This window comes from Aulonocara sp. 'chitande type north' Nkhata Bay, linkage group LG12 (assembly GCF_057382095.1).
Source record: "Aulonocara sp. 'chitande type north' Nkhata Bay isolate Kocher_YH1m ecotype deep benthic linkage group LG12, A_spYH_male_GT1.1, whole genome shotgun sequence".
Classification (NCBI taxonomy): Eukaryota; Metazoa; Chordata; class Actinopteri; order Cichliformes; family Cichlidae; genus Aulonocara; species Aulonocara sp. 'chitande type north' Nkhata Bay.
In genome coordinates, this window is record NC_141355.1 from 16,387,868 (window position 1) to 16,415,141 (window position 27,274).

A 27,274-nucleotide genomic window follows, 5' to 3' on the forward strand; every position below is an offset into this window, starting at 1 on the left:
ATCATTAAAATATGAATACATTTTTAAAACAAAAAAGTAAATACGTTAATTTAATAGTTTTTGTTTTTAAACAAATCGAAATCAGATTTCTTTCTCTAGTTTTCTTTTTTATTTATACAGATTTTTTACTTTTATCGTGACTCGAAACTGGTTAAATTACAGTTTGAACTACAACAATGGAAGTTGTAGGTCGGTCAATTCGTGAATTTTAAGTAAAGTCTCGCGATATTTAAACTGGCTGCCAGGCACCCAAAGAAGAGCAGTAATGAGAAGGAGACAGCAGCAAAATAGCTCAGTTGTTCCTAAGAAAGATCAACATATAACTCATTGTTGGTCACATTGCTTATACTAGAAACCAAACGTTCAGACTTAGACGGCATTTGTCGTTTATACGCACACTGAGATTTGAAAGTACGCGGCCTCAGAAGCCAAATTTTATGTGTGAAGTGCTAACTGTTAGCTGACAGGCTACCTAGCATAGCCATTGAAGCAATGGCGTTGAAAAGAATTCAGAAGGTGAGTGTATATTTGCTTACAAGTGCTAGCCATATCTTCAATATATACATTTTTTAAGCTTGAGTCCCCTCTGTAACGATGTTGCCTGTGTCTAAACTTTTCTTTGGGTCGAATTAGCAGTGCTAGCTTGATTTTTCTGCTCCTGTTTAAAATAATTTATAGACAAAGAATGGCTAACCCACCGGTGGCCCCATTGGTGCACTGCTACAGTAACGGTCGCAGTTAACAAACACGCTGTTTATTTTAAATGTTTCTTTGTGTGAAATTATGCCTTTTTCTCCTGAAAGGTTACTAAGCACTCTTGTTAGTGTTTCTAGTTGTGTTTCACAGTGCAACGTAAAGCTCGGCTTTGACATTATTGAGTGTGTGCTCTTTGTTTTTATTATTGTTAGGTATGTAGATGACCTGTTGATAAATCAGTGGGCGGACAGTTGTCTTTATCGTTGTATCAGTAACTGTCGCTGATGATGTTGCTGAATGACAGCTGCTTGTTGGTTGCCAAAATTGAACCCTAGTGTCAGTGTTGCCATATATGGAATGGCAAATGGGGCACTGGAGCAGGGCACTGTGTATATTTATATAACAGAATAGATAGGCTTTCATTCAAGAGATGTTTAATAACGGGCCTTATTTCTGTTTGAATATCTGCTGAATATCTTTCTGTGTTCAACCAAGCTTTGATTTGAGTTAATTACATATCACAGCATGCCTCTTGGGGGGGAGGAGAATTAGATTTTAATTTAAAATAAATGTTTTTAATCCGTGGGTATGTAGTTCATCAAACTACTGATGAGGCTTCAGTTTTGGCCTATTTTCTCCTGCTACAGATGTGTTATTTCTATATAAAACAGCCTGTCAGATGGAACATATGGGTGGGACAAAATATTTATGACATTATATTGCAGTGCAGCATCTTGTGTTATAATATTGTTCCTTTTAGAGTGCAGGCACTCTAAAAGCGTTCCCACACCAGTTTCACTTACCAGCGTTAGTGGCTCATAAGACCTCCAGGTTATGCTTAACGATTGAATTCATCTCTTATTTATGTACACAGAGACTGCAGTGTTTTGTAGACTGTTGTGTAGTCTATCAAGAACTGTTGATGGTGCCAGTATGCTGGTACATGGATTGTGATAGCATCACATCAAGAGTTAATTTGTGTTTTCTTTGAACTTCAAACGTTCTGATTCACTTTGTAATTACCCTGACTTTTAGGAACTGTCGGACCTGCAGAGGGATCCTCCTGCCCAGTGCTCTGCTGGACCAGTTGGAGAGGATTGTAAGTAGTTTAACAGTTGTTGAGTAATCTTTGAAGATTTATGTGTGATTTACATAATTTTGTTTTTCCTCCTCTCAGTGTTTCATTGGCAGGCAACAATAATGGGTCCAGTAAGTGAAACACTTATCACACCCAATACAGTTAAAGTGCGCTTATAAATGAAAATCATGACCCCTTACTTTATTTCTCTTCCTATTTAAACAGAGTGACAGTCCATATCAGAGTGGAGTGTTCTTCCTCACCATTCACTTCCCAACGGATTACCCCTTTAAACCACCAAAAGTGAGTAAAACAGTGAGGCACAATGCTTCTTATTTTTTAAATTTATTCTGTCATATAATTGGCCTTACATCATTTTTTTTCTATGTTTTGGAACAGGTTGCATTCACAACAAAAATTTACCACCCAAATATCAACAGCAATGGAAGTATTTGTCTGGACATTCTGAGGTCACAGTGGTCACCTGCACTTACAGTTTCGAAAGGTAAAAAAATAAATTAAAATGTGTGGTGTGGGTGTACATATACCCAGTACATGAGCCAAAAAGTGTTTGGGGAAAAAAAGATTTAGCCAACAGATTTATGATAAACAGATTGTTGCCTGCTTGTTGAGAGAATTGAAATGATGCCAAAGCCATAACATAAAATTACACTCTACGTAAAATTATACCTTCCGTTTCTTTGGATTGTACTGTAGATGGGTCCAATTCATCTGCTAATTTTGGGCTAGTGCGTCGATGTAGTGATTGATTAACAAATTATTATTGAACTTATTTGTAATGGCACATATGAAATGATTGGAGTGCTTCTAGATGTGATTTTGATTATTTAAGAAGTTAAAATGACATCTTGCTGTGCTGATGGTAGGAGTAGAACACAGTTATGTCTATAATAAATCCCCTCTCAAAGATTTTTAACTTTGATTCTTTCTTCCACAGTATTATTGTCCATCTGCTCTCTTCTGTGCGATCCAAACCCAGATGATCCGCTGGTACCAGAGATCGCCCACACGTACAAGGCTGACAGGGAAAAGTAAGTGTAAAACATGACTGCTTTTGCCACAGTTGAGCTCACAGCCAGGTACACTCATGCTGCAAGATTAACTTCTGAGTTTGAGGTTAAGTTAAACTTTTCACATTGCATGTGTTTTACAGGTACAACAAACTAGCAAGAGAATGGACACAGAAGTATGCAATGTGAGAACACCAAGGAGATCAGAACTACAAGAACAAAAGAAACACAGATGATTTGTAACTTGAAGTAAATGAGCATCAAAGTAGTTGGGGGACTTTGGGGGAGGGGGGTAAACTAAACAACAGCCCACTTTTTGGAGAAGGAAGCGGTACTATGAGGTACAGTGCCACTTGGCTTTGTGTGTGTTGAGCTGATACAGTGTGCTCTGCTTCATGACTTGTATGGATCTGCTGAGCAGGACCTAATGGACTCCTTAAAGCACTCCCACATGGAATACCAGAAAACTCTTTACAATCCCTACCACCGTACTCAGACTTTAAACTGTTACTCTTGCTATTGTGATGATCATTATAATTGTTGCTTTCTATAAGCATCATTTTTACCATCATTGAGTCATATCGTCGTGCTACTCAGAAACAAAATGTTTGATTTAGGAGATTATTTCTCCCTTCATTTCAGAGGTACTATCTGCACCCCACTGGATGTCTTGTTACTGTATTTCATGTTTTCTGGTGGCCTTTCTGTGTTATGTTGATGTGCAATTTAGACAGAATGTTTCCTGTTGAACACAAAAGTGTGCAGTGCCATTACCAGCAGCTGATCTGTTGGCACGTAACTGTCTCTGCCCTGAAACAATGTGAAAGGTGTTAAGAAGGATTTGTCTCCATCATCCGCTGCAATTGGAGTTGTAACAGTATTGAGTTGTTTTGAAAACACTGGGGAGCTGCTGTTTATAAGTTAGCGGGTAGGTTAACGTCCACCTCCATCTTTCTCACACATGCCATCATTCTTCTGTCTTGAATAATAAATGACGGCTGGTGTCCATAGTGCTCAAAAACTACTGCTGTTTAACATGTTATGCTGTGTAGCTATGAATGTGGCTACTCTTTGTCGTGCAGTCATAGCTGTGCGCCACTTCCTCAGTACAGTTACTCAGGTATCTTTAAGAAGATCATCAGCCTTTTACATGCGGTGACCCATGGTGAGAAAAATGATCAGGGTTAACACAGTCCGACTTCTAAAAATAGCACTTGCCTAATTTTGCGGTTCTGTTCAAATAACGACCCATCACTGACTGCAACTTACTGCAGTGTGATCAAAGACATACCACAATGGGTCTGTGCTGCACAGAAATATATGCTGTCCGAAACATACTGTTACTCTCATTATTTCTCTCCACTTATTTCAGTGTTTTTAAAGCGACTGGTTGTGTGGTTGTGAACAGCTTGCAAATGATGCTGTTTTTGAACAGACTTGATGTTTTGCAGCTCTGTGTCACTTACAGTCATAACATTACAGTTTGGTATGCTTTAAATATCAGGATTTATGTTCATTTTCATCATTGTTCTGCTTTTTTTTTTTTTTTTTCCCCCCTCCATTAATAAGCAACACTGACAGTAAACTTTTTCCTTTTTTTTTTTTTTTCTTTTTTTTTTTTTTTTAGGGTATAATGTTTGGCTTTTTTTTTTTCTTCTTCTTTTTAAATTGTATCTTTGAAAGTGTGGGTTTTTTTTGTTTTGTTTAGATTTTTTTTTCTCATTTGTGTCATGAATATTGAGCACGATTTTGATGTGTCATAATGTAATAGTAAGATAATCCATTGTAACTGTTGGACAAAGTAGTTGGAAAAGTTGTCAAAAATCACAATTCAGTGCGTCGACGCTGCCAGTATAAAGGGAATTATTGGATATTAGGAGCAAGAAATTTCTGCTATTGAGCTATTATTTAATAGATTCATACAGAAAGGTAAATAGCTAAGCATGATTATTTAAGAAGCTTTGATTGTAGAATTAACACCATTGTTTAGATGCTGACTATAGATTTTTAATATTCTACTGTAAAAATAAAAACATGTCAAAACAAGTTGTCCTAAAAGTATACCGTATATACTAAAATGTTTTGAAAATGTACCCACCGAATGCTCCAACACCTCCGCTGTAATACTACAAGTCCAGTCTTTGTGTGCATTGGTGTTTATTCATCTAGCTATTTATTTATTAGAAAGCTGGGTATCTTCCAACTATTCAGCAAGAGCCTCAGTTCATAATATGAGTAATGCTACATTGACTTCCTTTAACCCACGTGTTCATTACGGTTTCATATAGGCAGCTTGGCATGCTTTGCACTCTGGTGATCCTTCTCAGCCATTTTGCAGAATATCAGGGATTTCGTTGAATTTCATCTGCCTAACACCTCTGACTAAAAGTTTAGCCTTAACCCTCCTTAACCCTCATTTTTGTGTGTGTGTGTATGTATATATATATATATATATATATATATATATATATATATATATATATATGGAGAGAGAGAGAATGTGTCATATAAACTGTAAATTTGCTATCAGGGCTGTATTCCCAAAATGGGTGATTCATTATATCAGTAGAACTGGAAGCCTGCATAAAGAGTTCACAATGTTTTGTTTAAAGAAAAAAAAATCAGCTTAGCTTTTACTGAATGCAGGACCAGCCTTCACGCATCTTAAAATCTGGAATATATGTGTGCTTGAACTGCCATCATGAACAGTCACGTCTTCGCGTAACCTACACAAGATAATTATGACCTTGTTATAACATGAATAAAGTTCATCTTGATTTCTTGTTGTTTGCAGTCATTTCATGGAGAGCCTGACTGATTTCTCAGCGTATCACACAATGTTTCTGTACCCAACATGATCAGAAAAAATATGTTTGGGGTCATTTAGAAATGGTGTCACCTCACAGCTTGTCCAGCAGAGTGCTCTCTGACTCATTTACAATGCTTTTGGCAACCACTGCAGCACCTGTTTGCATTTGTTCCTCATCACGGGGGATTTTAAATTGGGTATTTATGATTTTTTTTTTTTGAGTTGGCATTGACTTGACATTAAAAGACATTCAATTAACATTTTGCAGACATTTTTTTTAAAAAATACTTCTTAAAGACAAATGGTAAATGGTTCCTTTATTTTATAATAAAAGTTTAGGTTCATCTCTGGAGAGAGAGAGAGAAATATGTACTATAGTCACAGCAGTGATTCATGTCTCAGTCCTTTAAATGTTGCTATGAAGACATTTTCAGGGTAGAAATAGAGAAATGTGTGATCTGGTTTGTTTTAGGGCCTTAAAGTGGGTTTTATTATACCTAAATTACATACACTGGTGTTTATTTTTACTGTGAGTCCTATTACTGCTAAAATTTATTCACTGTTACGATTCCTTCCACTGTGGTTGGATATTGACTAAAATGTGTCTTACTTTTCTTTTGGAGCTGTCTACTCGGCTCTTTTGTGGATGCCAGAACATCAAGTAACCCTGCCATAGAGTATCACAACCTAGTTTAGGGTGTGGGCACATGCACAGTTCAGTGAATTAACTTTAAGCACATTATCACCATATTACAGCAGCTTTGCCAGGTATTGAGAAGCAGATGCCTGTGTGATATATTTATCAAAATTCCCAGTGTGAATCAAGACAAATGTTCATAATTTTCCTTTACATTTGATCCCTATAGTTGTTTCCTATACTTCCTATATAGACACTTTTGGGGGAAATGTATATCTTAAACGGGAGAGAAACCATATATTTTGCACCATTTTTTTTTTTGTTGGTTTGTTTGTTTTAAAGTTACACAAGTTAAAAAAAAAATAATCATGTAATATGCTCTAATAACTGTAGGGTTAAAATTTTGAATTTCTAATTTATTTCAATGAGTTCCCAGTAAAAGGTGAGGCCTTTACTGGTCCTGTGGACGTTTGATACGTAACATTATGGGAGATTTTTGCGGTGCAGACAGCAGTGATTGCGTAAAGGTCAGTTTCGTCTGATCTCACTAAACCTTTGATATTTGCATCATGATTTTTCGGAAACATCGCTGCAACTAATTATAGTCGACCCGGTAAATTATTAGAAACAACGCACACAACACTGTTATCATTACCATGGCTGACATCTAGCCTCTAGGCTAAACTAGCCCCCCCTCCTCCGGCTGAAAGTCAGCAGCATCATTGCCACTCCTCCCAATAGGAAGGGCGCATCCCGGTAGCTAGCTGGCTAGCTGTACTCAGAATAACGATGGCAGTTAACCTCAGCAAAAATGGCCCTGCATTAACAGCTGCATATAAAGAAGTGGTAGATGAAAAATCCAATACCAACTGGTAAGGAGAAACATTTTCATAGCAGTATTAGCTGTTTGTACGAGGGAGGTTGTTAGCTACATTGTTGGCTAGCTTTGAGCGAGTCGACAAGTAACTTAACCTATCGTAAAATAAACTTAGCCAGTTACCTAGAAATAATGGTAGTTTGGGAACCACATTAGAGTTTGTAGTTTTTATATAACCGATAACGTTTATTAAGAGTCATCTTTGTATAATGTAGGAGTTTAGTTTCTGACATTTATTGGTGATCTGTTGATTAATAACCTTAAAGATGTGCTAACGAGATAGCTAGTTACAGTGTTGTCAGTTGACGGCTATACTGAGCCAACTAAGATGCTCTGACTGTATTTTTAGCTCAAATTAAATGAAATCATGAAAGGGCGTGAGGTAAGTCGCTAGCGTCCTTGCCCACTTCCTGGTAACATATCAGAAGTAATTTATAACCAGTAAGTGATACTAGAACTTCCTCTTTGTTTTACCCAACGTTACAGAAAGTGTTTGTGGTTTGAAATTTAAACCTGTTGAAGTTCAGCCGCCGTGTTTAATGATGACCCGAATTAGATAATCCCCGAGAGGACGTGTTCAGAGAGAGGACTACTGGCTCTGTGTGGACTCTGAAAATGTCTCTCATCAAATCAATGTTTGCCTTTCTTCCCTCATTTTAAGCAGTCGACAGCCACCGCCTACCAGCTCAGCAATTTGCTTTTTTTTTTTTTTTTTTTAAATGGTGCTGCTAACAGGATTAAGTAAATGTAGAATAAAGAAGTGATCTTTCGGAGTGAGCAAGTTCCTCTGATATGAACTGCTACGTGCTGTGTCCTGATAACAAGCAAATGCCCTTTAAAATCCACAGCACACTGGATTTTTACTTTGTAAGCGTTATTGTTGGGCTTAAATTAGCAGCCTGTGTTGAGCTATAATTAGCATTATAACATGTGGCTGCTTTTTATGAATTCTGTGGAGGAACAGATCAGTTCATCTGTGTAGTAAATCATAAATGCATCCTGGGTTGTCTCTGGAAGGAGATCTCCAAGCCAAGTGAAATAAGAATGTCACAACACGTCCCTGAATTACACCATACACCTACCTACAACTTACTAAAAACTGACGCAGTTATGAGTTCATATCAGCCAAATCTCTATTAACTTCATGTGGAACTCCCCTGCTATTCATCACCTAAATAAATATTTTGTTGCATACAAATAACCCACAAAAACTCATTTAGACTGACCCCGACACGAAAAACCAGACTCTATGAAAGGCTTCTTCAAATGCCTCCATTTTTAATGTATTTACACACAGAAAATGGAGCTATGTATTAACTAAAGCTCGGTTGTTTAGGTCTGCTAGTCTTTATTTTTACTAGGATTTTCACAGCAAAGAAATTTCAGTGGAACTTTTCTTCTTGGGCCTGCGGCCTGTAAAGATTACTCAAAAGGCTGCTAGAAATGAGGGTTAGAAACTGCAGCAGTGTTTACACTACACCTGTTTCCCCTGTATCGTGTGTAAATGGGGCTTAAGTGATACTTTGAATAGGTTTGCAAAACAACTCTTGTTTACTGTGAAATGATGCGTATCCACTTTTCTGTCTGTGGGATCTGTTTTCAGCCAGTGGTGTAATTAGGTGTAATCTGGTGCTTTATACAGGGCCTTGTTCACCTATGAGGGAAACAGCGATGACATCCGACTGGCAGAAAAAGGGGGTGAGTAACCATGTGGATATTTTAATCAAGTTTTTATGATCTCGACACGATATTAGCAAATGTGTGCAGGAATGCCACCGTCAGCATAGCGGTACTGGAATATCAGCACAAAAGGACTGCTTGCCTCTGCTTTCTCACCCCATGATTTGCAATGGGGAAAAAATGCCAACAGTTACACAATGAACCACAATAACCATTTGACTTTTCCACGATGTTTATGCATCAGATGGAGGACTGGAAGAGCTGGTTGAAGAACTCAACAGTGGAAAAGTGATGTATGCTTTCTGCCGGGTCCAGGATCCAAATTCCGGCCTGCCCAAATATGTCCTCATCAACTGGGTCAGAGCGACACTCAGCTATTAAACATGTGTTTGCCGTCTCTGTTATGGTCACTAACCCTCTAAATGTTGTTGCATTTCAGACTGGAGAGGGAGTTAAGGATGCCAGGAAGGGAATATGTGCAAATCATGTCAGTGCCATGTCCAATTTTCTGAAGGTAGTGTGAAACCTTTGAGTCTAGTTCAAATACACATTGGAATTTGTACTGCTGTCTGCTTGTGTTTGCAGAGGAGGCCTAACTGCATGCACCTTAATGCTGACTTTACCGCATGACATTCAGTAAATGGATACACATTCCTGCTCCTAGAATTGTCATTAATGTAATAGCTTTGCTGGAATGATGTCAGTGTTATTAATGCCACACTTGCAAGGAGTTCATTGCTGTGGCTGGTTTGTGTGTCGGAACCAAGATGAAACTAGAAGGGTGTCCTCCTTTGTGTTTTAAAAGGAACTGTTCTTCTTTGCTGTTTCAGGGGGCCCATGTCACAATAAATGCTAGAGCAGAGGAGGATGTGGAGCCCGAGTCGATTATGCAAAAGGTGGCTAAAGCCTCAGGAGCCAACTACAGCTTCCACAAAGAAGCTTCCAGCCGCTTCCAGGACAGCGGTCCGCAGGGTCCCGTGGTATGCACTTCCACTTGCCTGTCAACAATAGAACAAGATAAGCAGTGAACTAGATCTTAACTAGACTCCTTTATCTCAGATCATGCACACATCTTAAATGTTTTTTTTTTTTTTTGTTGTTGTTGTTTAATGGTCATCTGCAATCTGATTTATAAGAGTTAATTGGATCCATATTAAAAATAGTCATTATTCCTTTTACAAATCACAGTCTACCTCTGCACACATGTTTCAGCATCATTTCCCTGCCCAAACATCTGCATTCAGTCATAAACAGTCACAGAAATGAAGCTGCTGATCCAGACATCCAAATATTGGCACTCGTACTGCTGTATGAGCATTTTCACGGTGAACTCAATCTGCATTATATTGAAAATGTGCCATGCAGTGATTGTGTGAGATCTCTCACTGTTTTTGCACAGTGCGTGTGTGCCAAGTGAGAATGCAGAAGGAAGAGTGTATTCAAGCCACCCTGGTGTGGAAATGCAGTCACGTTCACACAGAAAATAAACAAAGGCAACATTGTTCTTGGTCACTTGTGCACATATTATAAAATGAGTCATCCTCTGTTCTGATTTTCTTCAGCGCTCTTTGATGTATCAGATTTTTTTTTTTTTTTTTTTTTTGGTTTATCAGTTAGCCTTGTTAATGTGATGTGAAAGCTGCTTCATATTGAGGAAAGGCGAGCCAGGCCTTCATGCATCCTGTCACATCCTGTCACATCCTGGCCTCATTCTGCATTTCAGCTGCTGTGTGCTGCTGACCGCCGGTGTCAGCAGCGTACAGTCTCGCCCTTTCCACTGCGCTCTGTGTTGGGAATGATGACAAAGTGATGACACAGCACTGATTAAAAGCTGAGCAGATTTTTAGATTTTGTGTCATATATGATGTGTTTATGAAGTTTGTCCACAAGTAACCTGTGAAATAAAATACTTTTTTTGTATTTTAATTTAGTCTGGCAATTCTGCCAACACTGGACGGCATATCGATGTTTGTTTCCTTGTCATACAGGGCTCAGTCTACCAGAAAACCAACGCCATGTCAGAAATCAGAAAGACCAACAAAGACAACTTCTGGGCCCAGGCAGAGGTACACTCATTAAACAATATGTACTTGTCTCTTATCTCTGTGAAAATGCAAGAAATGCCTCAAATATTTTAACATATTACACATCCTGCCTTTTCTGTTAAGCTCCTTAGTGCCATGTATTTTTCACTCTATAAAAAATACATGGCACATAGCCTTTTCCATCACAAATGTAACTGTGATGAGTAACCGCTTAGTTACAACTTTTTGGTGGTGCTAATTTCCCAGCAGTTTTCTTTTGTTAATCATTGTAAAATCAAGCTTTTCAACGACTGTGACGTTTGACCTTGTTGCTGTGATTGGCTTTTAGAAAGAAGAGGAGAAGCGTCGACTGGAGGAGCGGCGCAAGGCAGAGGAGGAGCGCAAGCACCTGGAAAGGGAGAGGAAAGACAGAGAGGCCAAGGAGGCAGCGATGAGGGAAAAAAGGGACAAGGAGAGGTCCTCTCAAATTGACCAACAAAAGTAGGCTTGTCTAATAATGAGGCCAGTTTGCAATTGTTTCTTTTTATCTTTTCTTTTTTAAACAAAGGTTCAAATTACATTTTCTCTGTTTTCTCATTATTAATTAGGAAGTACCAGCAGCAGCAGGAAGCTGAGAGTAGAGAGCAGGAAAAACCCCGTTGGGTGAGTGCCTCACTGGGCCACTGACACGACTACATTTAATTAACCGTGTTCATTTTTGAGTACTTTTTGGTGGTGCTTACACCTTCTAAACGCAAGTCAGGAAGGTAGCAAAGTCAGCAGTGCCAATATTGATATTAACATTATCAGGAGGAGCAGGAGGAGAACCAGGCAGCCCAGACGAGAGCAGTCAAGAGAGGTGAATCTGTGGAGAAGGCCAATGTGAGTTCCCCTTCACCCAAGTGCTCTTCTTCTGGCTAATTTACTCTTTTCTTTTGCCTAAATCAAAATCTCTAATCCAGTGTAAGCCCTTTGATGCTCAGGGGAACGCACCTCTCTTCCAGCTTCTGTCTCGTATGACGTCAATCTTCAGATTGATTTGTTATTTTTGTGTCGTTTGACAAACGCTTTCCACCACATTACCGACGACCTCGGTCTAATGCTTTTTGTACATATTATTGGTTTTCTTCCTCTCAGGAGGCTGCTTCTCTCATCTCTCAGCGTGCTGTGAACCCCAGAGAAATGTTCAAGCAGAGAGAGAGAGGAATAACTCCCAGTGACTCAGATGTACCTCCTGCTGCTCCTGCAAGCCCTCAGCCAGGTATTTTCGCACTGTAAACAACGACTTGGTCATGTAAATCATTGAATGTCAGCATCTTTTTCAGGTAGTGGTAGGTATAAATTCTGTAAGTGATTATTTCCCCATCACTGTCCTTTTCCATAGTTGAAATGTTCCATCAGACTGTCTAGTTGTCTCGTAGTTCATACTTAACTCTGTCGCCATAACGCTGTCTCTTCCTCTGCTCAACCTGTCTGGTCTTTGTTTTCTGTCTCTTCAATTTTTGTTTTGTTTTTTGGGGGGTTCTGGGGGCTCAATGTGCATCTCTGCTCAGGGCGTCTTCAAAGCCCCTTTCTGTCTAAGCAAGTGTATGAATCTGAGCGAGCCAGCTCACCTCAGCGCCAAGCTTCTCCTGTACCTGCAGGCTCTGCCTCTCCTGTCCATGCCACAGGTGTGAGCTTTAAACACACACACGCGCGCACACACACACAAACAACAAGTTGGGTGTCAGACTGACACTTAACAACAGCGAATCGCTTCGTGTCTCGTTGTTCTGGTGTCTCATCTTTCACATTTCTTGTAATCTGCCATTTCATCATGAGTCATGCTTCCATTCTGTTTTCTTAAGACTTGTTTTGATACTCCTTAAGTTAAGCAGACCAAGAACGCCCTTATGTCTGAGCCTGGTGGTGGAATTTAAGCTTGTGTGCTCTTGTGAATGTCTTCCACATGCATGTCTGTGCTGGTGTTTTGGGTGATAAGAGCCTGATGGTGGTGGTGATGATGATGATGATGATGATGATGGGCCGTCCCGGTGTGAGTATGATGAGCAGGACGCAGCCCCTCAGGAGCAGCAAGGTGGGGTTCATTTCACGGGCAGTGTTATCCTTTATATCATTTTCCCAACCCTTCCATCTGCTTCAGTATAAACACATTGTCGTGATTTGCTGTGATAAAATAACTAAACTTGCATCTTGATAAAAGGCTGTTCCTGAAACCTGCTGGTAAGGCTGACAGCCCAGGCCCCCCACACACTCATTCTTACAGTTCTCTCTCTATTCCAGAAGAAGCACCGACTGCTAACTCGTGCGTCACAGAGCCAGTTTATGAAGACCCTCCTCAAGTGAGTGTTTACTTACCTTTGGCTGGACAGTGATAGACATAAGCAGCCACTATTAAAACCAATTTCTCTGTTCTCTCCTAGGCAGAGGAGACTAACACCTATGAAGTGACTGCTGAGGAGACATCAGACAGAGGCATCTGTGCGAGAGCTTTATACGACTACCAAGCTGGTCAGTCTCGGGTTAAAGTTCTTAGATATTTGACCAAATTCCAACACATGGCCATTTATCTATGGGACACATTCTTGATAGAAGGAATATGGGTGTATATTAATTTTTTTTGTGGAAAACCTAATTATCCCTACTACACATGACAGTCATCAGCAGCTCTCACACAGTAGCTACTAAGTAATGCAGAGTTCAGAATTGCTTTATCTCGCTGTGCTTGTTGTTTCCAGTTAGCTTCAGTATCTCAGTTAAGTTGAAAATGACGCTGAAAAGTCACCCTAAAAGTAGCAGTATGTTTTGTAAAAAAAATAAATGGGTAAAAGACAGTAAAGAGTGACAGAAAAGGGGGATGTGAACAAAGATTAGGGAGAATGAAAATAGAAGTTGCAGCATCCACGCTGCCCTGGCTCAACATCCCAGATATCCAACCTATTCAGCCCTTCAGCTATTCATCTTTTATCTAAGTCAAGCGCACCTCACTGGCTCTGACTCATTTTAATTCAGCCTTTATGTTAAAATGTGTGTATTTCATACTGATGCCTATCAGGGTCACAATGACTCTTTTGGTGCTTCTAGGTAGAGGTGTGTTTTTTCTTTTTACCCACACACCCTAGAATTCACTGTATGATTAATAAACCCATTTTAGGAAAAGTCCTGAAATCTGAGATCATGGGGTTTTATTTTAGTGCCAGAGCACTTTCAGTGACACCTTTGATGGTTTTAGTGTTTAGGAAGTTTGACTGAAGTATGTGTTGAGAAATTTCTTAAAATAAACCCAAACTTCTTTTCTTTTAGCTGATGACACAGAGATCTCTTTCGACCCCGACGACATCATTACCGGGATTGAGATGATAGACGAGGGCTGGTGGCGAGGCTACGGCCCAGATGGCCATTTTGGAATGTTCCCGGCCAATTACGTGGAGGTCATGTAAGCCCGGCGCGCCGCTTTCCCCACCGATCATCGATCGGAGCGGCAGGCCCGTAGGACCTCTGCAGTAAACACGACACACAGCAACGTCAGTCCTCACACACTAGATATCAGGCCGAAGTGAAGCAAATGAGCCTCCACTTCCTGGATAAAAATAACATGAATGGTCATCGCGGGCCTGAAGCTTTTGATTTCAAGAAAGTATTTCCATTAAATCGTTGATGTTATAAGCAAGTGATGGCATAGTGTAGGGATTTGTGAAGACCTACAGGCCAACCAAACACCTCCCTTTGTCATTCCAAAATTAAGTCCTGTAAATGTGATGCAGTGTCAGCCTCTTTAATTTTGTTGTGAGCATTTCTATTTCACGTTTCTTCCAAAGTGGCTTCAGTTTGATTTCAGGTATAATTTCGTCGTTACTTTGTAGCAATTGCTCCTCTCCATTTCAGGAAAGAAAAAAAATCAAAGGTGGTGGTACCAGCTACAGAATAAACTTTTGCCTTGATTTTTGCCTTTCTGTACCGGCAGACTGAATAATTTTTTATTATTATTATTGTTATGTGACTGAATTTGCATCCTGTGTGAATTTGAAACCTTTACTGATACGACTGTGGTTAATTACATATTTAAAAAAAACAAAACTTGTTTGCTGTGCTCTGAGTGGTAGGCTCTGTAGTAGGAAATGCATAAAGTGGTTCCTTTTTAACTGTGAGCAAACGTTTTTGCTTTCATTTCATTTCAATTCCTTCCTCATATGGGCCGCATCATTTCACCATTTGAACATATTGAACTTTTCAGGGAGAAGTTGAAAAGAAGAAGGCGTAATCAGCATTATTTCTGTTCTGTTATATTTGGATCTCGCTGGACTGAGGTTGACTGAGTGTATAATAGATGTCTGACGATAAGTGACGATATTATGGTGCCATTATGACGGGGCGTTAATGCAGTGATAACATTTTATTGACACGTTTAAGCAGCTTGTCGGCACATTTTATGCAAGACCACTATTTTTTATCATGGAACAAAATGTTTTGCTCTTTTGAACTTTGAGGTCAGTTAACAAAAGGAAAGAAATGAGTTGATCGCAAATAGCAAAGGGCATTGTTTATCCATTCCAATGTTTCATGTTTGAGGTTTCTTTTTCCAGAGTCTATTGTAATGCACAAACGTCCTTCATAATAAAAATAAATAGGCAATCTGTGTTGTCATGTTGTTATTTTTATTTTTTTTAAACAGGCGTACATTAGAAACACATTGAAATAACATAGAAAACCTTCAGGGATTTTCAGAGGTGTAACAGGAACTCAGATGTATACACAAGCTTTAACGTCAGTTTCCTGGAATGAGACAACAGCTGGGGAATTCACCTCTAATGCATAGGTTTCATTTTCACACGAAAATCAGATTTTGCTTCTCCCACATCCTTCAGTTAAATCTTGTGTTCAAGTGAAGAAATTACCTGCTTTATAATATTGCAAACTTGATTTCCAGAGAAGAGCAGTTCTGTTGTTGTTTTAGCAGTGTCACATTGTCACAAGGCCTCTTCGTTGCATGTGTCACATAAGTGCCTTATATCTTCTCGCCTTTTATGAGCCTTTATCATTCGTATCTTGAGTTTAAATGCAGTTAAAGAACTTCCCACAATGAGATGGCACTTTAATAACGGTCTGAAGAGCGCGCTTCTTCCTCCTGCTTCGCTTTAAATACATGAATATTTTGTCTGAGCTTGTTTAAATTCAAAATTTTAACTGAAACTCTTTTTTTCTAATGTAAATTAATATTGGCTTGTCAAGAAATTAATCAGCCAGTTTAGTTTCAGGACAAGTTCCACATACGCCTACACAATCTAGAAACTAAATTTTAAACCTCTGCTTTAAATTATTGCGAGTTCACTTCTGAAGATCCGTGCCGATCCCTAAAACAACCGGGGAGAGGTGCAGATCTTTTTTAAATCCCTAATCTACAAAAACAAAAAAGCAAACGCAGGATTTTTTTGCAGCCTCCTTAATAACCATTTGTCTTGTCACCGTGACTGGAATCGTTATGTGCCAGTTACACACTCTGCAGATTGTTCCCAGGATAGTGAGTCACTTCAGACAGGAAATCAGTGTTTTGAAATCACAATATTCTCTCCATCTCATTTACATTGAGCTGCCCTCCTCTCAACCTCACAGTGTTTATGTCAGTGAAAGTCACAAATGAAAAGCTGGGGATTTTCTCATTCTTACGAATGATGTTTTTGCTCATCTGCACATCAGGTCTGTGCGTTTGTTTTCAGCGGCAGGAGATACAAAAGCTCACAAGATTTCTGCAAAATTCATTGTCACAGTTACTTGGAATTAAGATACATTTCCTATAAATCCTCAAGGGGAGGGCGCAAACATTTTCTCACACCTGATATTTCTAAGTTCATTTTTTCTCAGCTTGTCTTAACGGCTACGATCACGTCTTCCACTGTTTTTTGAGCAGCTTTGCTCGTGTTCTCAAAAAACCAAAACAAGAACATGACTATCAGTCGTGAAAAAAAAGCCCTTTGAAATTTGGGCAGTTTGTAGATATTTGGTTATTTTGACATTTGAAGTGTTAATCATTTTGAAATGTCACACTCTATCCGCAACAGATGGAGGAATAGGGCATCCCCCTTTCAAACAGATCAAAAACATGCGGAGGAAATGTGGATCACGTCAAGTGCAGCATCTCTTGACTCGGGTGCTTTATCACGAGATCTATATAGGTTTGCTGTGTGTGACATAGCAAAAGGAAAATTAAGGGGAAAATACACTTTTAAAATGAGATTCAGGTGAAAAAAATTAAGAGCAACAAAATATATATATTACTCAAATAAGAAAAACAACTTGTGTTGAAAAGTCACTCCAGTGCATCCCGAGTTGCAGGAAATCTCAAGACTCTGACTCATAACTGGTAATAAGGAGACAGATGACCGTTTTTCTTTCACGCACTTTTTTTTCCTTTTTTTGGGGGGGGGGCACTCATCTCTAGTGGAAAATTCTGTTTCTGCCATATCCTGGCATTTTATTTTTAAACGTGATATCTTTCTGCAATGGTCAGTAGAAACCGTTTTAAAGAAGTAGAACATTCACACTTCCTTAAAATACAACCTACGGGCTTAAATCCCTGCAGCTGCCAGGAAATTTCAAAGCTTTCATTTACCTACATGTTACTACTTAGAGTATGTCTTTAATTTCTATAAGTTGCTATGAGTCAAAGGCGCATACATGAGTGAATCCAGTCTAAAACACCTTCACCCAAATGGTGCAATTTTAAAATGCCATTTCAGGTTTGCATACATCCCACTCTAGTAACAGTGGAAAGTTGAACCTTTTAGACATGATGCACTGAAAAACGAACATTCTGAATATACTCGAATGATGTCAATAAAACAGACACTCCTACTTGCATAATAACACTCCTGTAGCCTGCATGGATTTTGGATGACTCCTATCTTTGCTGTGTTTTATGTTACCTATACTTTGTTTGGCCCTATGTTTCCTCCGTCACACATGTGAATAAGTGTGCTGTCACTTGATGCGTGACAGGGATTTTTTAACGCTGGACAGCCTTACGGGTGTAATGATGATTCACCTTACATCTGCTGTAAGGCTGGCAAATTTGAAAACCTGTATTCAGTACATGCAACAAGCAGATAAAGCTGACCTTTTAAAATAATAAGAAACTTGACTGCACAGTTAGCCTAGCCTCACCGTTATATATAGGGCAAGCATTGATTACACACAAAGATACACAGTCTGTGGTTCAGCAGCTTGATTGAAGTAAATGTGCCAGGTGTGACCTTTTTTAAGGGACAGTACGCAACGAGCAAAAGATGCAATAGCTTACATATAAAAGTCTTTATAGATATATGTATATATATGCATAAAGATCCTATTAGCTTTATTATAGAAACCTTCAAATCTTACGAGTCAGAACGCACATCATGTGGTCAGAGTATAAGACCTCTATGTGAAAAATAGTCCCCATATCTTCCATTGCTCATGAAGTAAACAAGCATTCCTCTGTGATTCAGTTTACATTGTTGGCCACGTACAGCCCACTTTAATCTTAAGCAGGCCAGACCATTGAAACTGGCTTTTCTAACAGTCTAATTTAGCTACACACTGAATGAAATAAGAAGTGCAATGAAATGCTGCTGCAGGGAATGCAGGAAACCTTTTAGCATGACTCTTTGGGCTTAAATAGTAAGAAATAAAAGTGTAAAATTACGGGAAAGGTTCTGGTAGCACATTGTCCAGAATGATCAGTAATTATAAAAGAAAGTTTGTAAGGTTTTTTATTCACAGAAAATGTATTTTTGTATCTTTGTTCTAAAAAAAATAGATATTCCTATGGTATGGAATGAAAAAACAGGAACTTGTTAGTCATTTAAATGTTTATCTAGTTATTTTAGTGCACTATGAGTGGTCATGGGGGAGGCCCTTATCAGCAGGAACTTACAGCTACTTCAAAATCTATGCCCTCCCTCACATTTTCCATTGGGCCAGATTGGAGTGTTCGGCAGGCCGAATCTGGTCCCGGGGCCCTATGTTTGACACCGTCTGCTTTAAAGAAATATTTTTTACCTACTTAAGCACTGATGTTAATAAGTGATAGCTTCCTATGTTTACCTGAGAATAGTCATTAGTGTACATGTTCAGGAAATGTTACGCCCCCATTTAAACTATATTTGAACTTACATGTGACTGGAGGTATTTGTGAGTCGGTATGTTTGTTTAAAATGAAAGCTGTATAAGAAATCTTCAATAGAATCACTTGTAGTAATCTCTACAAAATCAGAAATATGTGTTTCATGTGCTGATGACACCACAAGTATAGACAATAGCATGTCCTCAGGAAAAAAACAGATGAGAAACAGCACACTGTGAGCTACAGCTGTCAGACTGTAAGATACCCAAATGCAGATTTTAATAAAGTTTTAAGCTGACTATTCAAACACAGCTGATGGAAGAAGAAAAAAAGGACTCAGTTTCCCAGACTCATTTGCGGTGTTACATCAGTCAACCAATGAAACTGTCCTGTGGAGACACCTTCCTATTTTGTGGTGTCAAGTTGACGTGAGTGCTGCATGAATTACTGTCACAGTTAAGCCGGAGACTAGAAGGCAACATCTGGAAATGGGTAAGAACGATCTTGATTTTGTACTCAAAAGTAGATGCTGTTTACATGTGTTGCTTTATGAACGTATAGAAACGAGTTAAACACATCATTTTAGGGATGATTTTAGTTCTTCTGAAGTTTTTTATAAAGACACTTTGAAGATTTTTGCAAAAGTAAATTCATGTTCATGACATTCATCTGTGACAGAAGCGACTGTTAGACCCAAAACGTCACAAAGTGTCACAGGAGTTCTCGCTGGCTTTTAAAGTGCCGCAGTTAATCTGTCACAATAATGTGACTCCGATCGATATCTGCTTCAAACAACAAGCGCGTGTTTTATGTGAAGCTAAGTAACCTCTGAGAGGCAAAGGAACGTTTTTTAAAAACAATATGTCAAAAATATTTCTCCAACACTCAAAATGGAGAAGTTCAGGGCTACTGAAAGCAGAATTAAAGGTTCAAGCCGCAGCACAGGAAATAAATGATCTCAAAAGAGAAGCATATTGGTTTTGCACACAAATGATATCACTGTGGGTGGAGGGCTTCATGGTATTGAGCTGACAGTTTGTGAAGAATGACATGTCATTCTCAGAATTGCATTTCGTTCCCAGCCTTGGTATTTTCTTCTTGTTTGTTTGGCTTTTTTAACATTCATATTATTTCCAGCTACATTCATAAATTCCTATATTTTGCAGTCCTGAACGTGGAAGCACTAAAGTAAAAGTTAAACTGTTGCCAGGCGAAATATCACAAACCACTAACGTTCACGTTAATGCAGGGCAGGCAAATGAATGAAAGTGCCTCAGTGGATTCTCATCTTGCTTGAGATTATCTTGCCAAAATACTGTAGTTCTTGTGTCACAATATCATACAGTGCAGCGTACAAGTGGTTGTGTTCATGAGCAGGAAGTGGTTTTGCAACCTGTGGTTTTATATCACACCCAGTTGACAATATGTTCTACAGATTACTGTTTTTCTTTTTTTCCCCCTGAACTTATCAAACATTATAACTGTTGACCAAATTACAAGAACAGTGATGAAAATCACCTTTAATATTATTTATGAGGGATGCTTTTAAATTTTGATCAGATTGCGCACTTCTACCCAAGATATGTCTTGAATTAAAAAAAAAAAAATCCAAGGTGGCTCGGGTAAATTCACATACCCAAATGACTCGATTTTTGTTGAGTTTACCGTCTCTGTCTCTTTGAAGCTCAAGAGGACCAGAATGAAACGTCACAACAAACGGCAGCCAGTGACGAAGAGAAGGGGACCGCAAAGCAGGTACTAAACTCTGTCACTGCTGATAAAATGACAAAAAAAAAAATGACAGTTGGTCTTCTGGCAGCCGTCTGGGCAATTTCCATCAGTTACAGTTAATCAGTGACTACAGACATGACTACTCAGAATGAGTTATGTGTTGTGTTTTCATTTCCCCTTTTCAGTGGATTTGAGTGGCGATTTTTTGAAGTGCTGATTATGTGCGTACAGTCGTTTCATCTCTATGGTCGATTATGAAATGAGTAAGGAGGAATAAGTGATTCTGCTTTGTTTTCTGAGAGGCCTCGAAAAGGCGCACACACACACGCACACACCTCACACGCCACAATATTTCGTTGCACATAAAGAAACTGCGGGAGCACTGCCACTCACAGCCGCTGTTCTGGTAAGTGAAATGAGAGGAACAATATGAGAAACACAAATTAGCTCATGAAATTTCCAAAGCTGATGTTAGTTGAAAGCATGGTGGTTAATGTGGTGACTTCTGGCCTGACGATAGCATCAATCCAGAACGCCGCTGACAATCATTGTGAGAATTGTGTATCAACACATTGACATCAACATCACCCACACAGTTTTCCAAAAAAAAAAAAAAAAAAAAAAAAAAAGACAGAAAAAAGAGAAAGAAAAGAAAATTCATCTGTGAAAATCAACCGAAAGTTTCACGATGATATTTGTTCTCTGGTCTTGAGTGCGATCTTCAGCGCAGGGGCTTCATTATGTGGCTTACAGTGAAGACATTTCCTGTAGGCGATCATTGATGCGTAAACCTGAAAGTTTTGTGAATCAGATCTAAAATACAATGACTGAAAACAGCCGAGCTGAATTCTGTGCAAGATTCCAATCACCACTTTCTCACATTTTTAGATGAATATCATTGCGCACGCGCATTCTGCCGCATATTCAATCAAAATCCCCTGATTTGTACAAATGTGGCGAGAAAAGCAGGTCGCCCGGGGTGCTCTTTTAGGTGGTGCAGAAAATATTGCCTATGAGAAAACCTGTAGAAAACAGTGGAAAGTCAGAGCTGTTTGCTGCTGGCTGGGAACAGGAGTGTAAAGCCACTGAACTGTGACTCAGTTGGGCTATCTTGGTTAGAAGCCTGCACCTTCACTATTACTCACTCTAGGGGTTTACTTCTCGGAACCAGGAACCACATAGAGGAACTTGATTCAATATGAAACCGCCTCTAGCTGTTTTGTTGTACAATGAGTGCCACAGAAATAGCAGCTTCTATATGTGGTGATTCAAAGTAAAATATTGACAGCGTCCACTGCGGTATCCCTTGACATCCAATCTACCGAAATTGATCAAATGCAGCTGTGATGTGAGATCTCACATTTAAATAGATGCTGTAAATTCCAAACTCTTTGTTTTCACTACGAGAAGTGACTATATCAGCGTTTGTGATGTATGAACCAGTGTTTACACAGCGTGAGCGACACTGTGAACAACGGAAGACTATCACACCCAAGGGTTCGTTTTTAGCTGCCCTTTTTTTTGTTCTTCTTCTTTCTTTTTTTTTACTTCAACAATAGAAATATCATCTGAGCTAAAATTAAGCAACAGTTTCTCTTCTTGAGTCTCAGCTTTTTGAAATCTTTTGAAGCGACGGTTTTAATTCTGCATGCCTTTTCTGTTTCATTTCTGTTTTCTTGCAAACCACAAATAGTGACATTGTGAATTTCCTCTGCTGGACTTCTGAGTAATGTGAACTTGACGCCAAATTTCTTGGTATCTTAAATTCCTCGTTAGTGTCACTGACACTACTTTTGCAGAAACGTATGCGATTTTTGGAGCTCTTGCAAAACAACATATTTATTCACCTACTGACTTGCAACGACTCTTCTCTTCTTGGCTCAAGCTCATTTTACTGAGTGACATTTGTACCAGTGACTGACAGCTCCAGACCAAAAACCCCACAAGTCTGCTGCGTTCTCTCCAGACAGGATGTATAGCGGTTATCTATTGAAAGTAGCGGTAAAACCCTACTCTCTGATTTTGACGTTTCATTTCAACATTTGTGTCTCATGAGACAACTCTGCATGTCGTTTTTCCCATTTCTCTCACAGTACCTTCAGCTGTAAAACAGTGGACTGTGACACATTTACAAAGCATACTAATGTAGTCCTTTCATGCATCTGTTTCCTCTTACTGTAGGCTTCTCCTGCTGTTATTGAGATTCACGACTCTACAACTGAATGTGAAGATGAAGGAAGGGCCAGTGTGGTGCAGATGGAGGAGAAGGCATTTGTCTCAAGTTTGCACTCTTTTATGAAGGAGAAAGGTACACCCATTGAAAGGATTCCTCACCTGGGCTTTAAACAAAGTGAGTTTACTCTATTATTGCTTTTATATAAACACATTAGTAAAATGAAATTAGAAAAAGAAGTAGATTATTCATGTGTGTGTGTCTCCCCCCCACTCTCAGTTAATCTCTGGAAGATCTACAAAGCTGTTGATAAACTTGGAGGCTATGATTCAGTAAGTACTTTATTTAGCTTATGTAACAGATGCAAAAAAAGGCTTCACTGCTGGCGGGCTTTTAAGTGGAAATGAGCTGTAGGTTTAGGTGCTAGAGATGCAGACAGCAGCGCTGTCAACACATCGCTCCCCATGCTCTGTTTTCTTTGATGTTGACACTGTGGCATAAGTTGTGAGAGTGAAACTCATAATGAAATGGAACTAGATCGAGGCTCGTGTTGACCACCGTTGCTTTGTCCCAGGTTGTAAATACACCAATATGAGCCACCTACGTTAGCACAGGTTTAAAATTGAAAGTGTAATTTCAATACCGAAAACTAGCAGACATGGCATTTAAAGGGTAAGCAACCACTGCCCTTCCTCAAAAACATTTTTACAAATAGATCTATAAGTAAATATTTTAGGGTCCAAGCACCTGAGGTACAAAAATGAATAAATTAATTCACACAAGCGCAGTCTGCTAGGTGTTAGTCCAGGTCTAGTCTCTGACTTGGACCTTTTAATCACACTGTTGCTGCCTTGGTATGTTACACAGAACTAATACAGGGGTGGACAATTAACTTTTCCAAGGGGCTCCATGATAAACTGGGACTTCCGTGGAGGGCCACACCCTCACCGGAGTCCTATTTTTAGCCTGCCCTTTCAAAGAATTAATATCGAGCAGAACTGACTCCACCTTATTGGTGAATTTCCTTGTTTCTCAGTTTCTAATGTACCCCCTTGGGAAAATGAATTGCCTGTGCACTAACAAGTGGCAGTGCACCCATACCTGCAAGCACGTTGTTAACTGTCAATCCTCTTGCCCAATTCTGATTTTAATTTTGTCTCCAAAAATAAATAAATACAAAATTGAGGATTTGTGGTTTGAATGGACCAGTAGGTGGTTACATCCATCTTTTATATACAGTCTATGGTTTCATGATAGAAACAGCATAAGATTAGGATACCAGATACTGCCATCCTAGTGGGAACTGTTTAAATAGTGTAATGATTTTTAACTGTTGTACACGTTCATTTTTGTCAACAGGTGACAGCACGACGCCTTTGGAAGAAAGTCTACGATGAGCTGGGAGGAAGCCCCGGTAGCACCAGTGCAGCTACTTGCACTCGCAGACATTATGAGAGGTGAGGATGACTCTGTTTCTCAAGAACCTTTTTTGGTTCAAACACTATAAGATCAGCTGAGACTCAATTTAAACTGTGCTGCTTATGTGACAGGCTGGTGCTTCCCTTTGAGAGGCATATAAAAGGAGAGGAAGACAAACCCCTGCCTCCAAGCAAACCACGAAAGCCATACAAGAGAAATTTGGATGGCAAGATGACTAAGGCAGAAGGGAAGAGGAAAAGAACTCATTCAGATAGAGACATTGATTCAGAGGTAACAAATTATAACTCTGACAAAACACCTAAAAGAGAAGTGTTTGTTTATATTGTGTTCTAAAATCCCTCCTCCTCTATGTCTTTCAGTTACTCACCCAGAGAAGTCCAGAATCTTCCTGTCAAAGTGAAGCAGTAATTCATCCTCACTCTGCTCTCTGGGCTGACAGACACCACACTGAGCCAAACAGAGCCACCAATAATGTCTGCCCTTCTGTTTACCTTCTCCCCGCATCCAACTCGTGGATTGCTCAGTTATCGACTGCAGCCGGAGAGGTCATCTCTCCTCTGGAGAAAAAAAAGAGAATGGCTCAGGCTAGCCTCAATTTGCCGCCCAGTTCTCAGAGCGAGGATAAAGAAAGGCCCTCCGTCATCCACTGTTCCCAGTCTCCAGCCAGGGCTTCTTCCAGCAGAAACTGCAACTCCTCTGATGGCTCCCCACTCCCTTTATCCTCCTCCTCTTCCCGCAGCCCCTCCCCTTACTCTGTTTCATCAGAGGAAGGTCCAGCAGGAGGTGAAGATAAAACTGCATCAAGCTCAGAAATGTCCCAAAACGCTTCTGTCAAAAATCCATCGGGCCGCAGTGACGATAGCAAGACTGTTAGTAAGACACACAAAGAACCTAAAGGACAGAATAAGGATGTTTCTCAAATCGTCTCTGACTCGATTAAAAACCAAGTTAAAGACTGGAAGTCCTACAAAGGAGCAAGCAAACATTACCTTTATCCTTTCCAGCTACCCACCACATACTCTGTGAAACCTGGCTTTTCTCCAACATCTACCTCTAGCTTCACCAGAGTTATTCCAAAATCTGGCAATGTTCTACGACCCACTCCAGTTCGGCCAAGTACCAAAGGCCAAACGGGTAGGTTGCTTCAGCAGGACGACTCTCTGACTTGTGCAAAGAGGATGTCTCTGTGGCCCTGTCAGACAGAGAAGAGAGAGAAATCCAGGACAATGCAACAGAAAGTTTCTCCCGCTCAGCAGAGCCTGTCCTATTCCGCCGCCAGCATGCCGTTGCCGTGTGTCCTGTCAGGCTACGAGAAAACAGCCAGAGACTCCAGGCTCCAACCTCCCCTGCCCCCTTCATTTATCCCCAGCAGAATGAGACTACCTCCCTCTCAGCTAATGTATCGCAATGTACCAATGGGTCCACCTCCCTCTGCTCTCATCGGGTCTGCTTTTTACTCCTACCCCTACCCCATTCCGCTGTTAAATCCCCAAACTGCATATGCCATTCCTGCCATCAGTCCCATTTACCCTCAAAAGTTGTGACAAAATCACAATGATAATCACAAAACAAGACAGTGGGTTGTTGCCCAGTTGAGTATTGTTGAGGCCTCCTGACATGTTTTAAACATTAAATATTTTCAAGTTATTCCAGTTGAGTGACTGTATGGATCCTGGGGATTAACACCGAGCAGTGACAGCTGCAAATATTTATAGGAGCCAGTGAATCATGTTGAAGACTTGCTGTCCAAGTGCACCTGAAAGGTGCACTACTTAAAAAAAAATTACAATATGCAATATTTCTTTAGCTGCTACACTAGGATCAAATAATGTAATCTGTCTAATATAAATTTTGGAAAAACAGATTAAGGTCAGTTATTTTCAGTTTTAATTTCTTTAGATTTTATCTAGTAAATTTTAATGATATGTTGCTATGATTATTAAAATGAATTTTATATTCAATTCAGGTGAAAATGAATGTGATATTAAGGTTATCGTCAATTGCACAGTTTCAGTATTTTGTTTTTGGAAACAAAAAACTGTCTAATGTTCCCTGATGTACTGTAGTTATGTCTGAAGATTATTATTATTTTGAATGAATGTTGGTCAGTGTTTGATATAAAAAAATATCTATATTGTTCTCATGTTATTCAAGTGTATTTAAACGAAAGACTAAAACAGCCAACAAATAAAGAGAAAACATGAAAACATATTTGTTCTTTTTGTTCAGTTCAATCACAGCACTGTAAGATTGTGAAAGATGAAAGCTTTAGCACTAGGCTCTCTCCTCCGCCTTCTTGATATGATGTTCTTCTGCTTTCCTGCCCGCTGTATCTTCGGCGATGCTGTTAGCTCTTTTTCGTAGCGTCCTGATGACACACAGTTTGTGCTCCAGGGGGTGATGGCAGTCAAACCTTAATTAGAAAAAGTTGCATTTCCTGAGAAAATGCAGTGTGAATGCCTTGTAGTGGAATCTGCTGAAAACAGCTGAAAAAGCAGAAGTTTCAGCTGAAAAGAAGTAAAAAAGCAAAAATTGCCACAGGTCAGATTTGAACCTGTGCCAACTGCTCTCAAAGCAGCTGCTCATCTCACTGAGCAGAAGAGGCTGAGATTTGTGTTTAAAAGAGGTGAACTTTTTGAACTTTCTGCTGAAAATAGATGAAGAAACTGAAAATTCTGCTGAAAAGTTGTGCTCAAAACAGGTGAAAAAACTTTTTGCTGAAAAGACATGAAAATGCTGAAATGGATATTAGAAAATTTGCTGAAATCATAAAAACATTGCAGATATGTAATAAATTGGCAGAAAATTGTAGTGTGGTCCATTCATTTTAATGGGCCAAAAAATGGCACAAAAAGTTTAATATTTCAAAAAGTATAGCAGTTATGAGCACCAAAAGATATAGCACACATCTGCAGAAGGAGCAGAACAGTTTAAAGTTCGAATGGTGAAAATCAGTTGAAAACTGAGGGAGGAGTTAAGCGGCAAAGAAACGGAGCAAGT

General features: G+C 39.5%; 3 protein-coding genes across 9 annotated transcripts; all 3 read left to right on the forward strand.

Moving 5' to 3' along the window:
* Positions 1 to 217: 217 nt before the first annotated feature.
* On the forward strand, positions 218 to 4,854 carry ube2d4 (ubiquitin conjugating enzyme E2 D4). Its single transcript, XM_086313831.1, has 7 exons — positions 218 to 516; positions 1,732 to 1,795; positions 1,874 to 1,905; positions 2,000 to 2,077; positions 2,174 to 2,279; positions 2,733 to 2,826; positions 2,949 to 4,854. Exons 1-7 carry the CDS (start codon positions 493 to 495, stop codon positions 2,992 to 2,994), a joined length of 444 nt encoding a protein of 147 aa, XP_086169957.1. The 5' UTR covers positions 218 to 492; the 3' UTR covers positions 2,995 to 4,854.
* A 2,090-nt stretch (positions 4,855 to 6,944) lies between these two features.
* On the forward strand, positions 6,945 to 15,466 carry dbnlb (drebrin-like b). Of its 7 annotated transcripts, XM_086313832.1 has the most exons (15): positions 6,947 to 7,123; positions 8,771 to 8,826; positions 9,053 to 9,165; positions 9,248 to 9,322; positions 9,639 to 9,788; positions 10,797 to 10,874; positions 11,182 to 11,333; positions 11,441 to 11,495; positions 11,643 to 11,714; positions 11,970 to 12,093; positions 12,386 to 12,502; positions 12,814 to 12,909; positions 13,116 to 13,174; positions 13,256 to 13,343; positions 14,136 to 15,466. In XM_086313832.1, the coding sequence occupies exons 1-15, from the start codon at positions 7,041 to 7,043 to the stop codon at positions 14,270 to 14,272; spliced, it is 1,455 nt and encodes a 484-aa protein (XP_086169958.1). In that variant the 5' UTR covers positions 6,947 to 7,040; the 3' UTR covers positions 14,273 to 15,466. The 7 variants fall into 7 exon arrangements, with proteins under 7 accessions (XP_086169959.1, XP_086169958.1, XP_086169963.1 ...); XM_086313833.1 differs by lacking the exon at positions 11,643 to 11,714 and having other exon boundaries at positions 6,945 to 7,123; XM_086313835.1 differs by lacking the exon at positions 12,814 to 12,909 and having other exon boundaries at positions 6,948 to 7,123.
* Positions 15,467 to 19,390: 3,924 nt separating this feature from the next.
* On the forward strand, positions 19,391 to 26,461 carry arid5a (AT-rich interactive domain 5A). The gene is made up of 7 exons (XM_086312869.1): positions 19,391 to 19,422; positions 20,615 to 20,685; positions 22,843 to 23,011; positions 23,114 to 23,166; positions 24,194 to 24,291; positions 24,385 to 24,544; positions 24,634 to 26,461. Exons 1-7 carry the CDS (start codon positions 19,419 to 19,421, stop codon positions 25,816 to 25,818), a joined length of 1,740 nt encoding a protein of 579 aa, XP_086168995.1. The 5' UTR covers positions 19,391 to 19,418; the 3' UTR covers positions 25,819 to 26,461.
* Positions 26,462 to 27,274: the final 813 nt, after the last annotated feature.

Excerpts from the sequence above, each read along its gene's own strand:
- arid5a (XM_086312869.1), top strand. Across the intron at positions 20,686-22,842 it reads AGAAGGGGACCGCAAAGCAG|GCTTCTCCTGCTGTTATTGA; the intron begins GTACTAAACTCT and ends CTCTTACTGTAG. Across the intron at positions 24,292-24,384 it reads ACTCGCAGACATTATGAGAG|GCTGGTGCTTCCCTTTGAGA; the intron begins GTGAGGATGACT and ends CTTATGTGACAG.
- dbnlb (XM_086313832.1), top strand. The coding sequence starts at position 7,041 with ATGGCAGTTAACCTCAGCAAAAATGGCCCTGCATTAACAGCTGCATAT. Across the intron at positions 8,827-9,052 it reads CCGACTGGCAGAAAAAGGGG|ATGGAGGACTGGAAGAGCTG; the intron begins GTGAGTAACCAT and ends TTTATGCATCAG. Across the intron at positions 13,175-13,255 it reads TTTATGAAGACCCTCCTCAA|GCAGAGGAGACTAACACCTA; the intron begins GTGAGTGTTTAC and ends GTTCTCTCCTAG.
- ube2d4 (XM_086313831.1), top strand. The coding sequence starts at position 493 with ATGGCGTTGAAAAGAATTCAGAAG. Across the intron at positions 1,796-1,873 it reads TGGACCAGTTGGAGAGGATT|TGTTTCATTGGCAGGCAACA; the intron begins GTAAGTAGTTTA and ends TCCTCCTCTCAG. Across the intron at positions 2,827-2,948 it reads TACAAGGCTGACAGGGAAAA|GTACAACAAACTAGCAAGAG; the intron begins GTAAGTGTAAAA and ends TGTGTTTTACAG.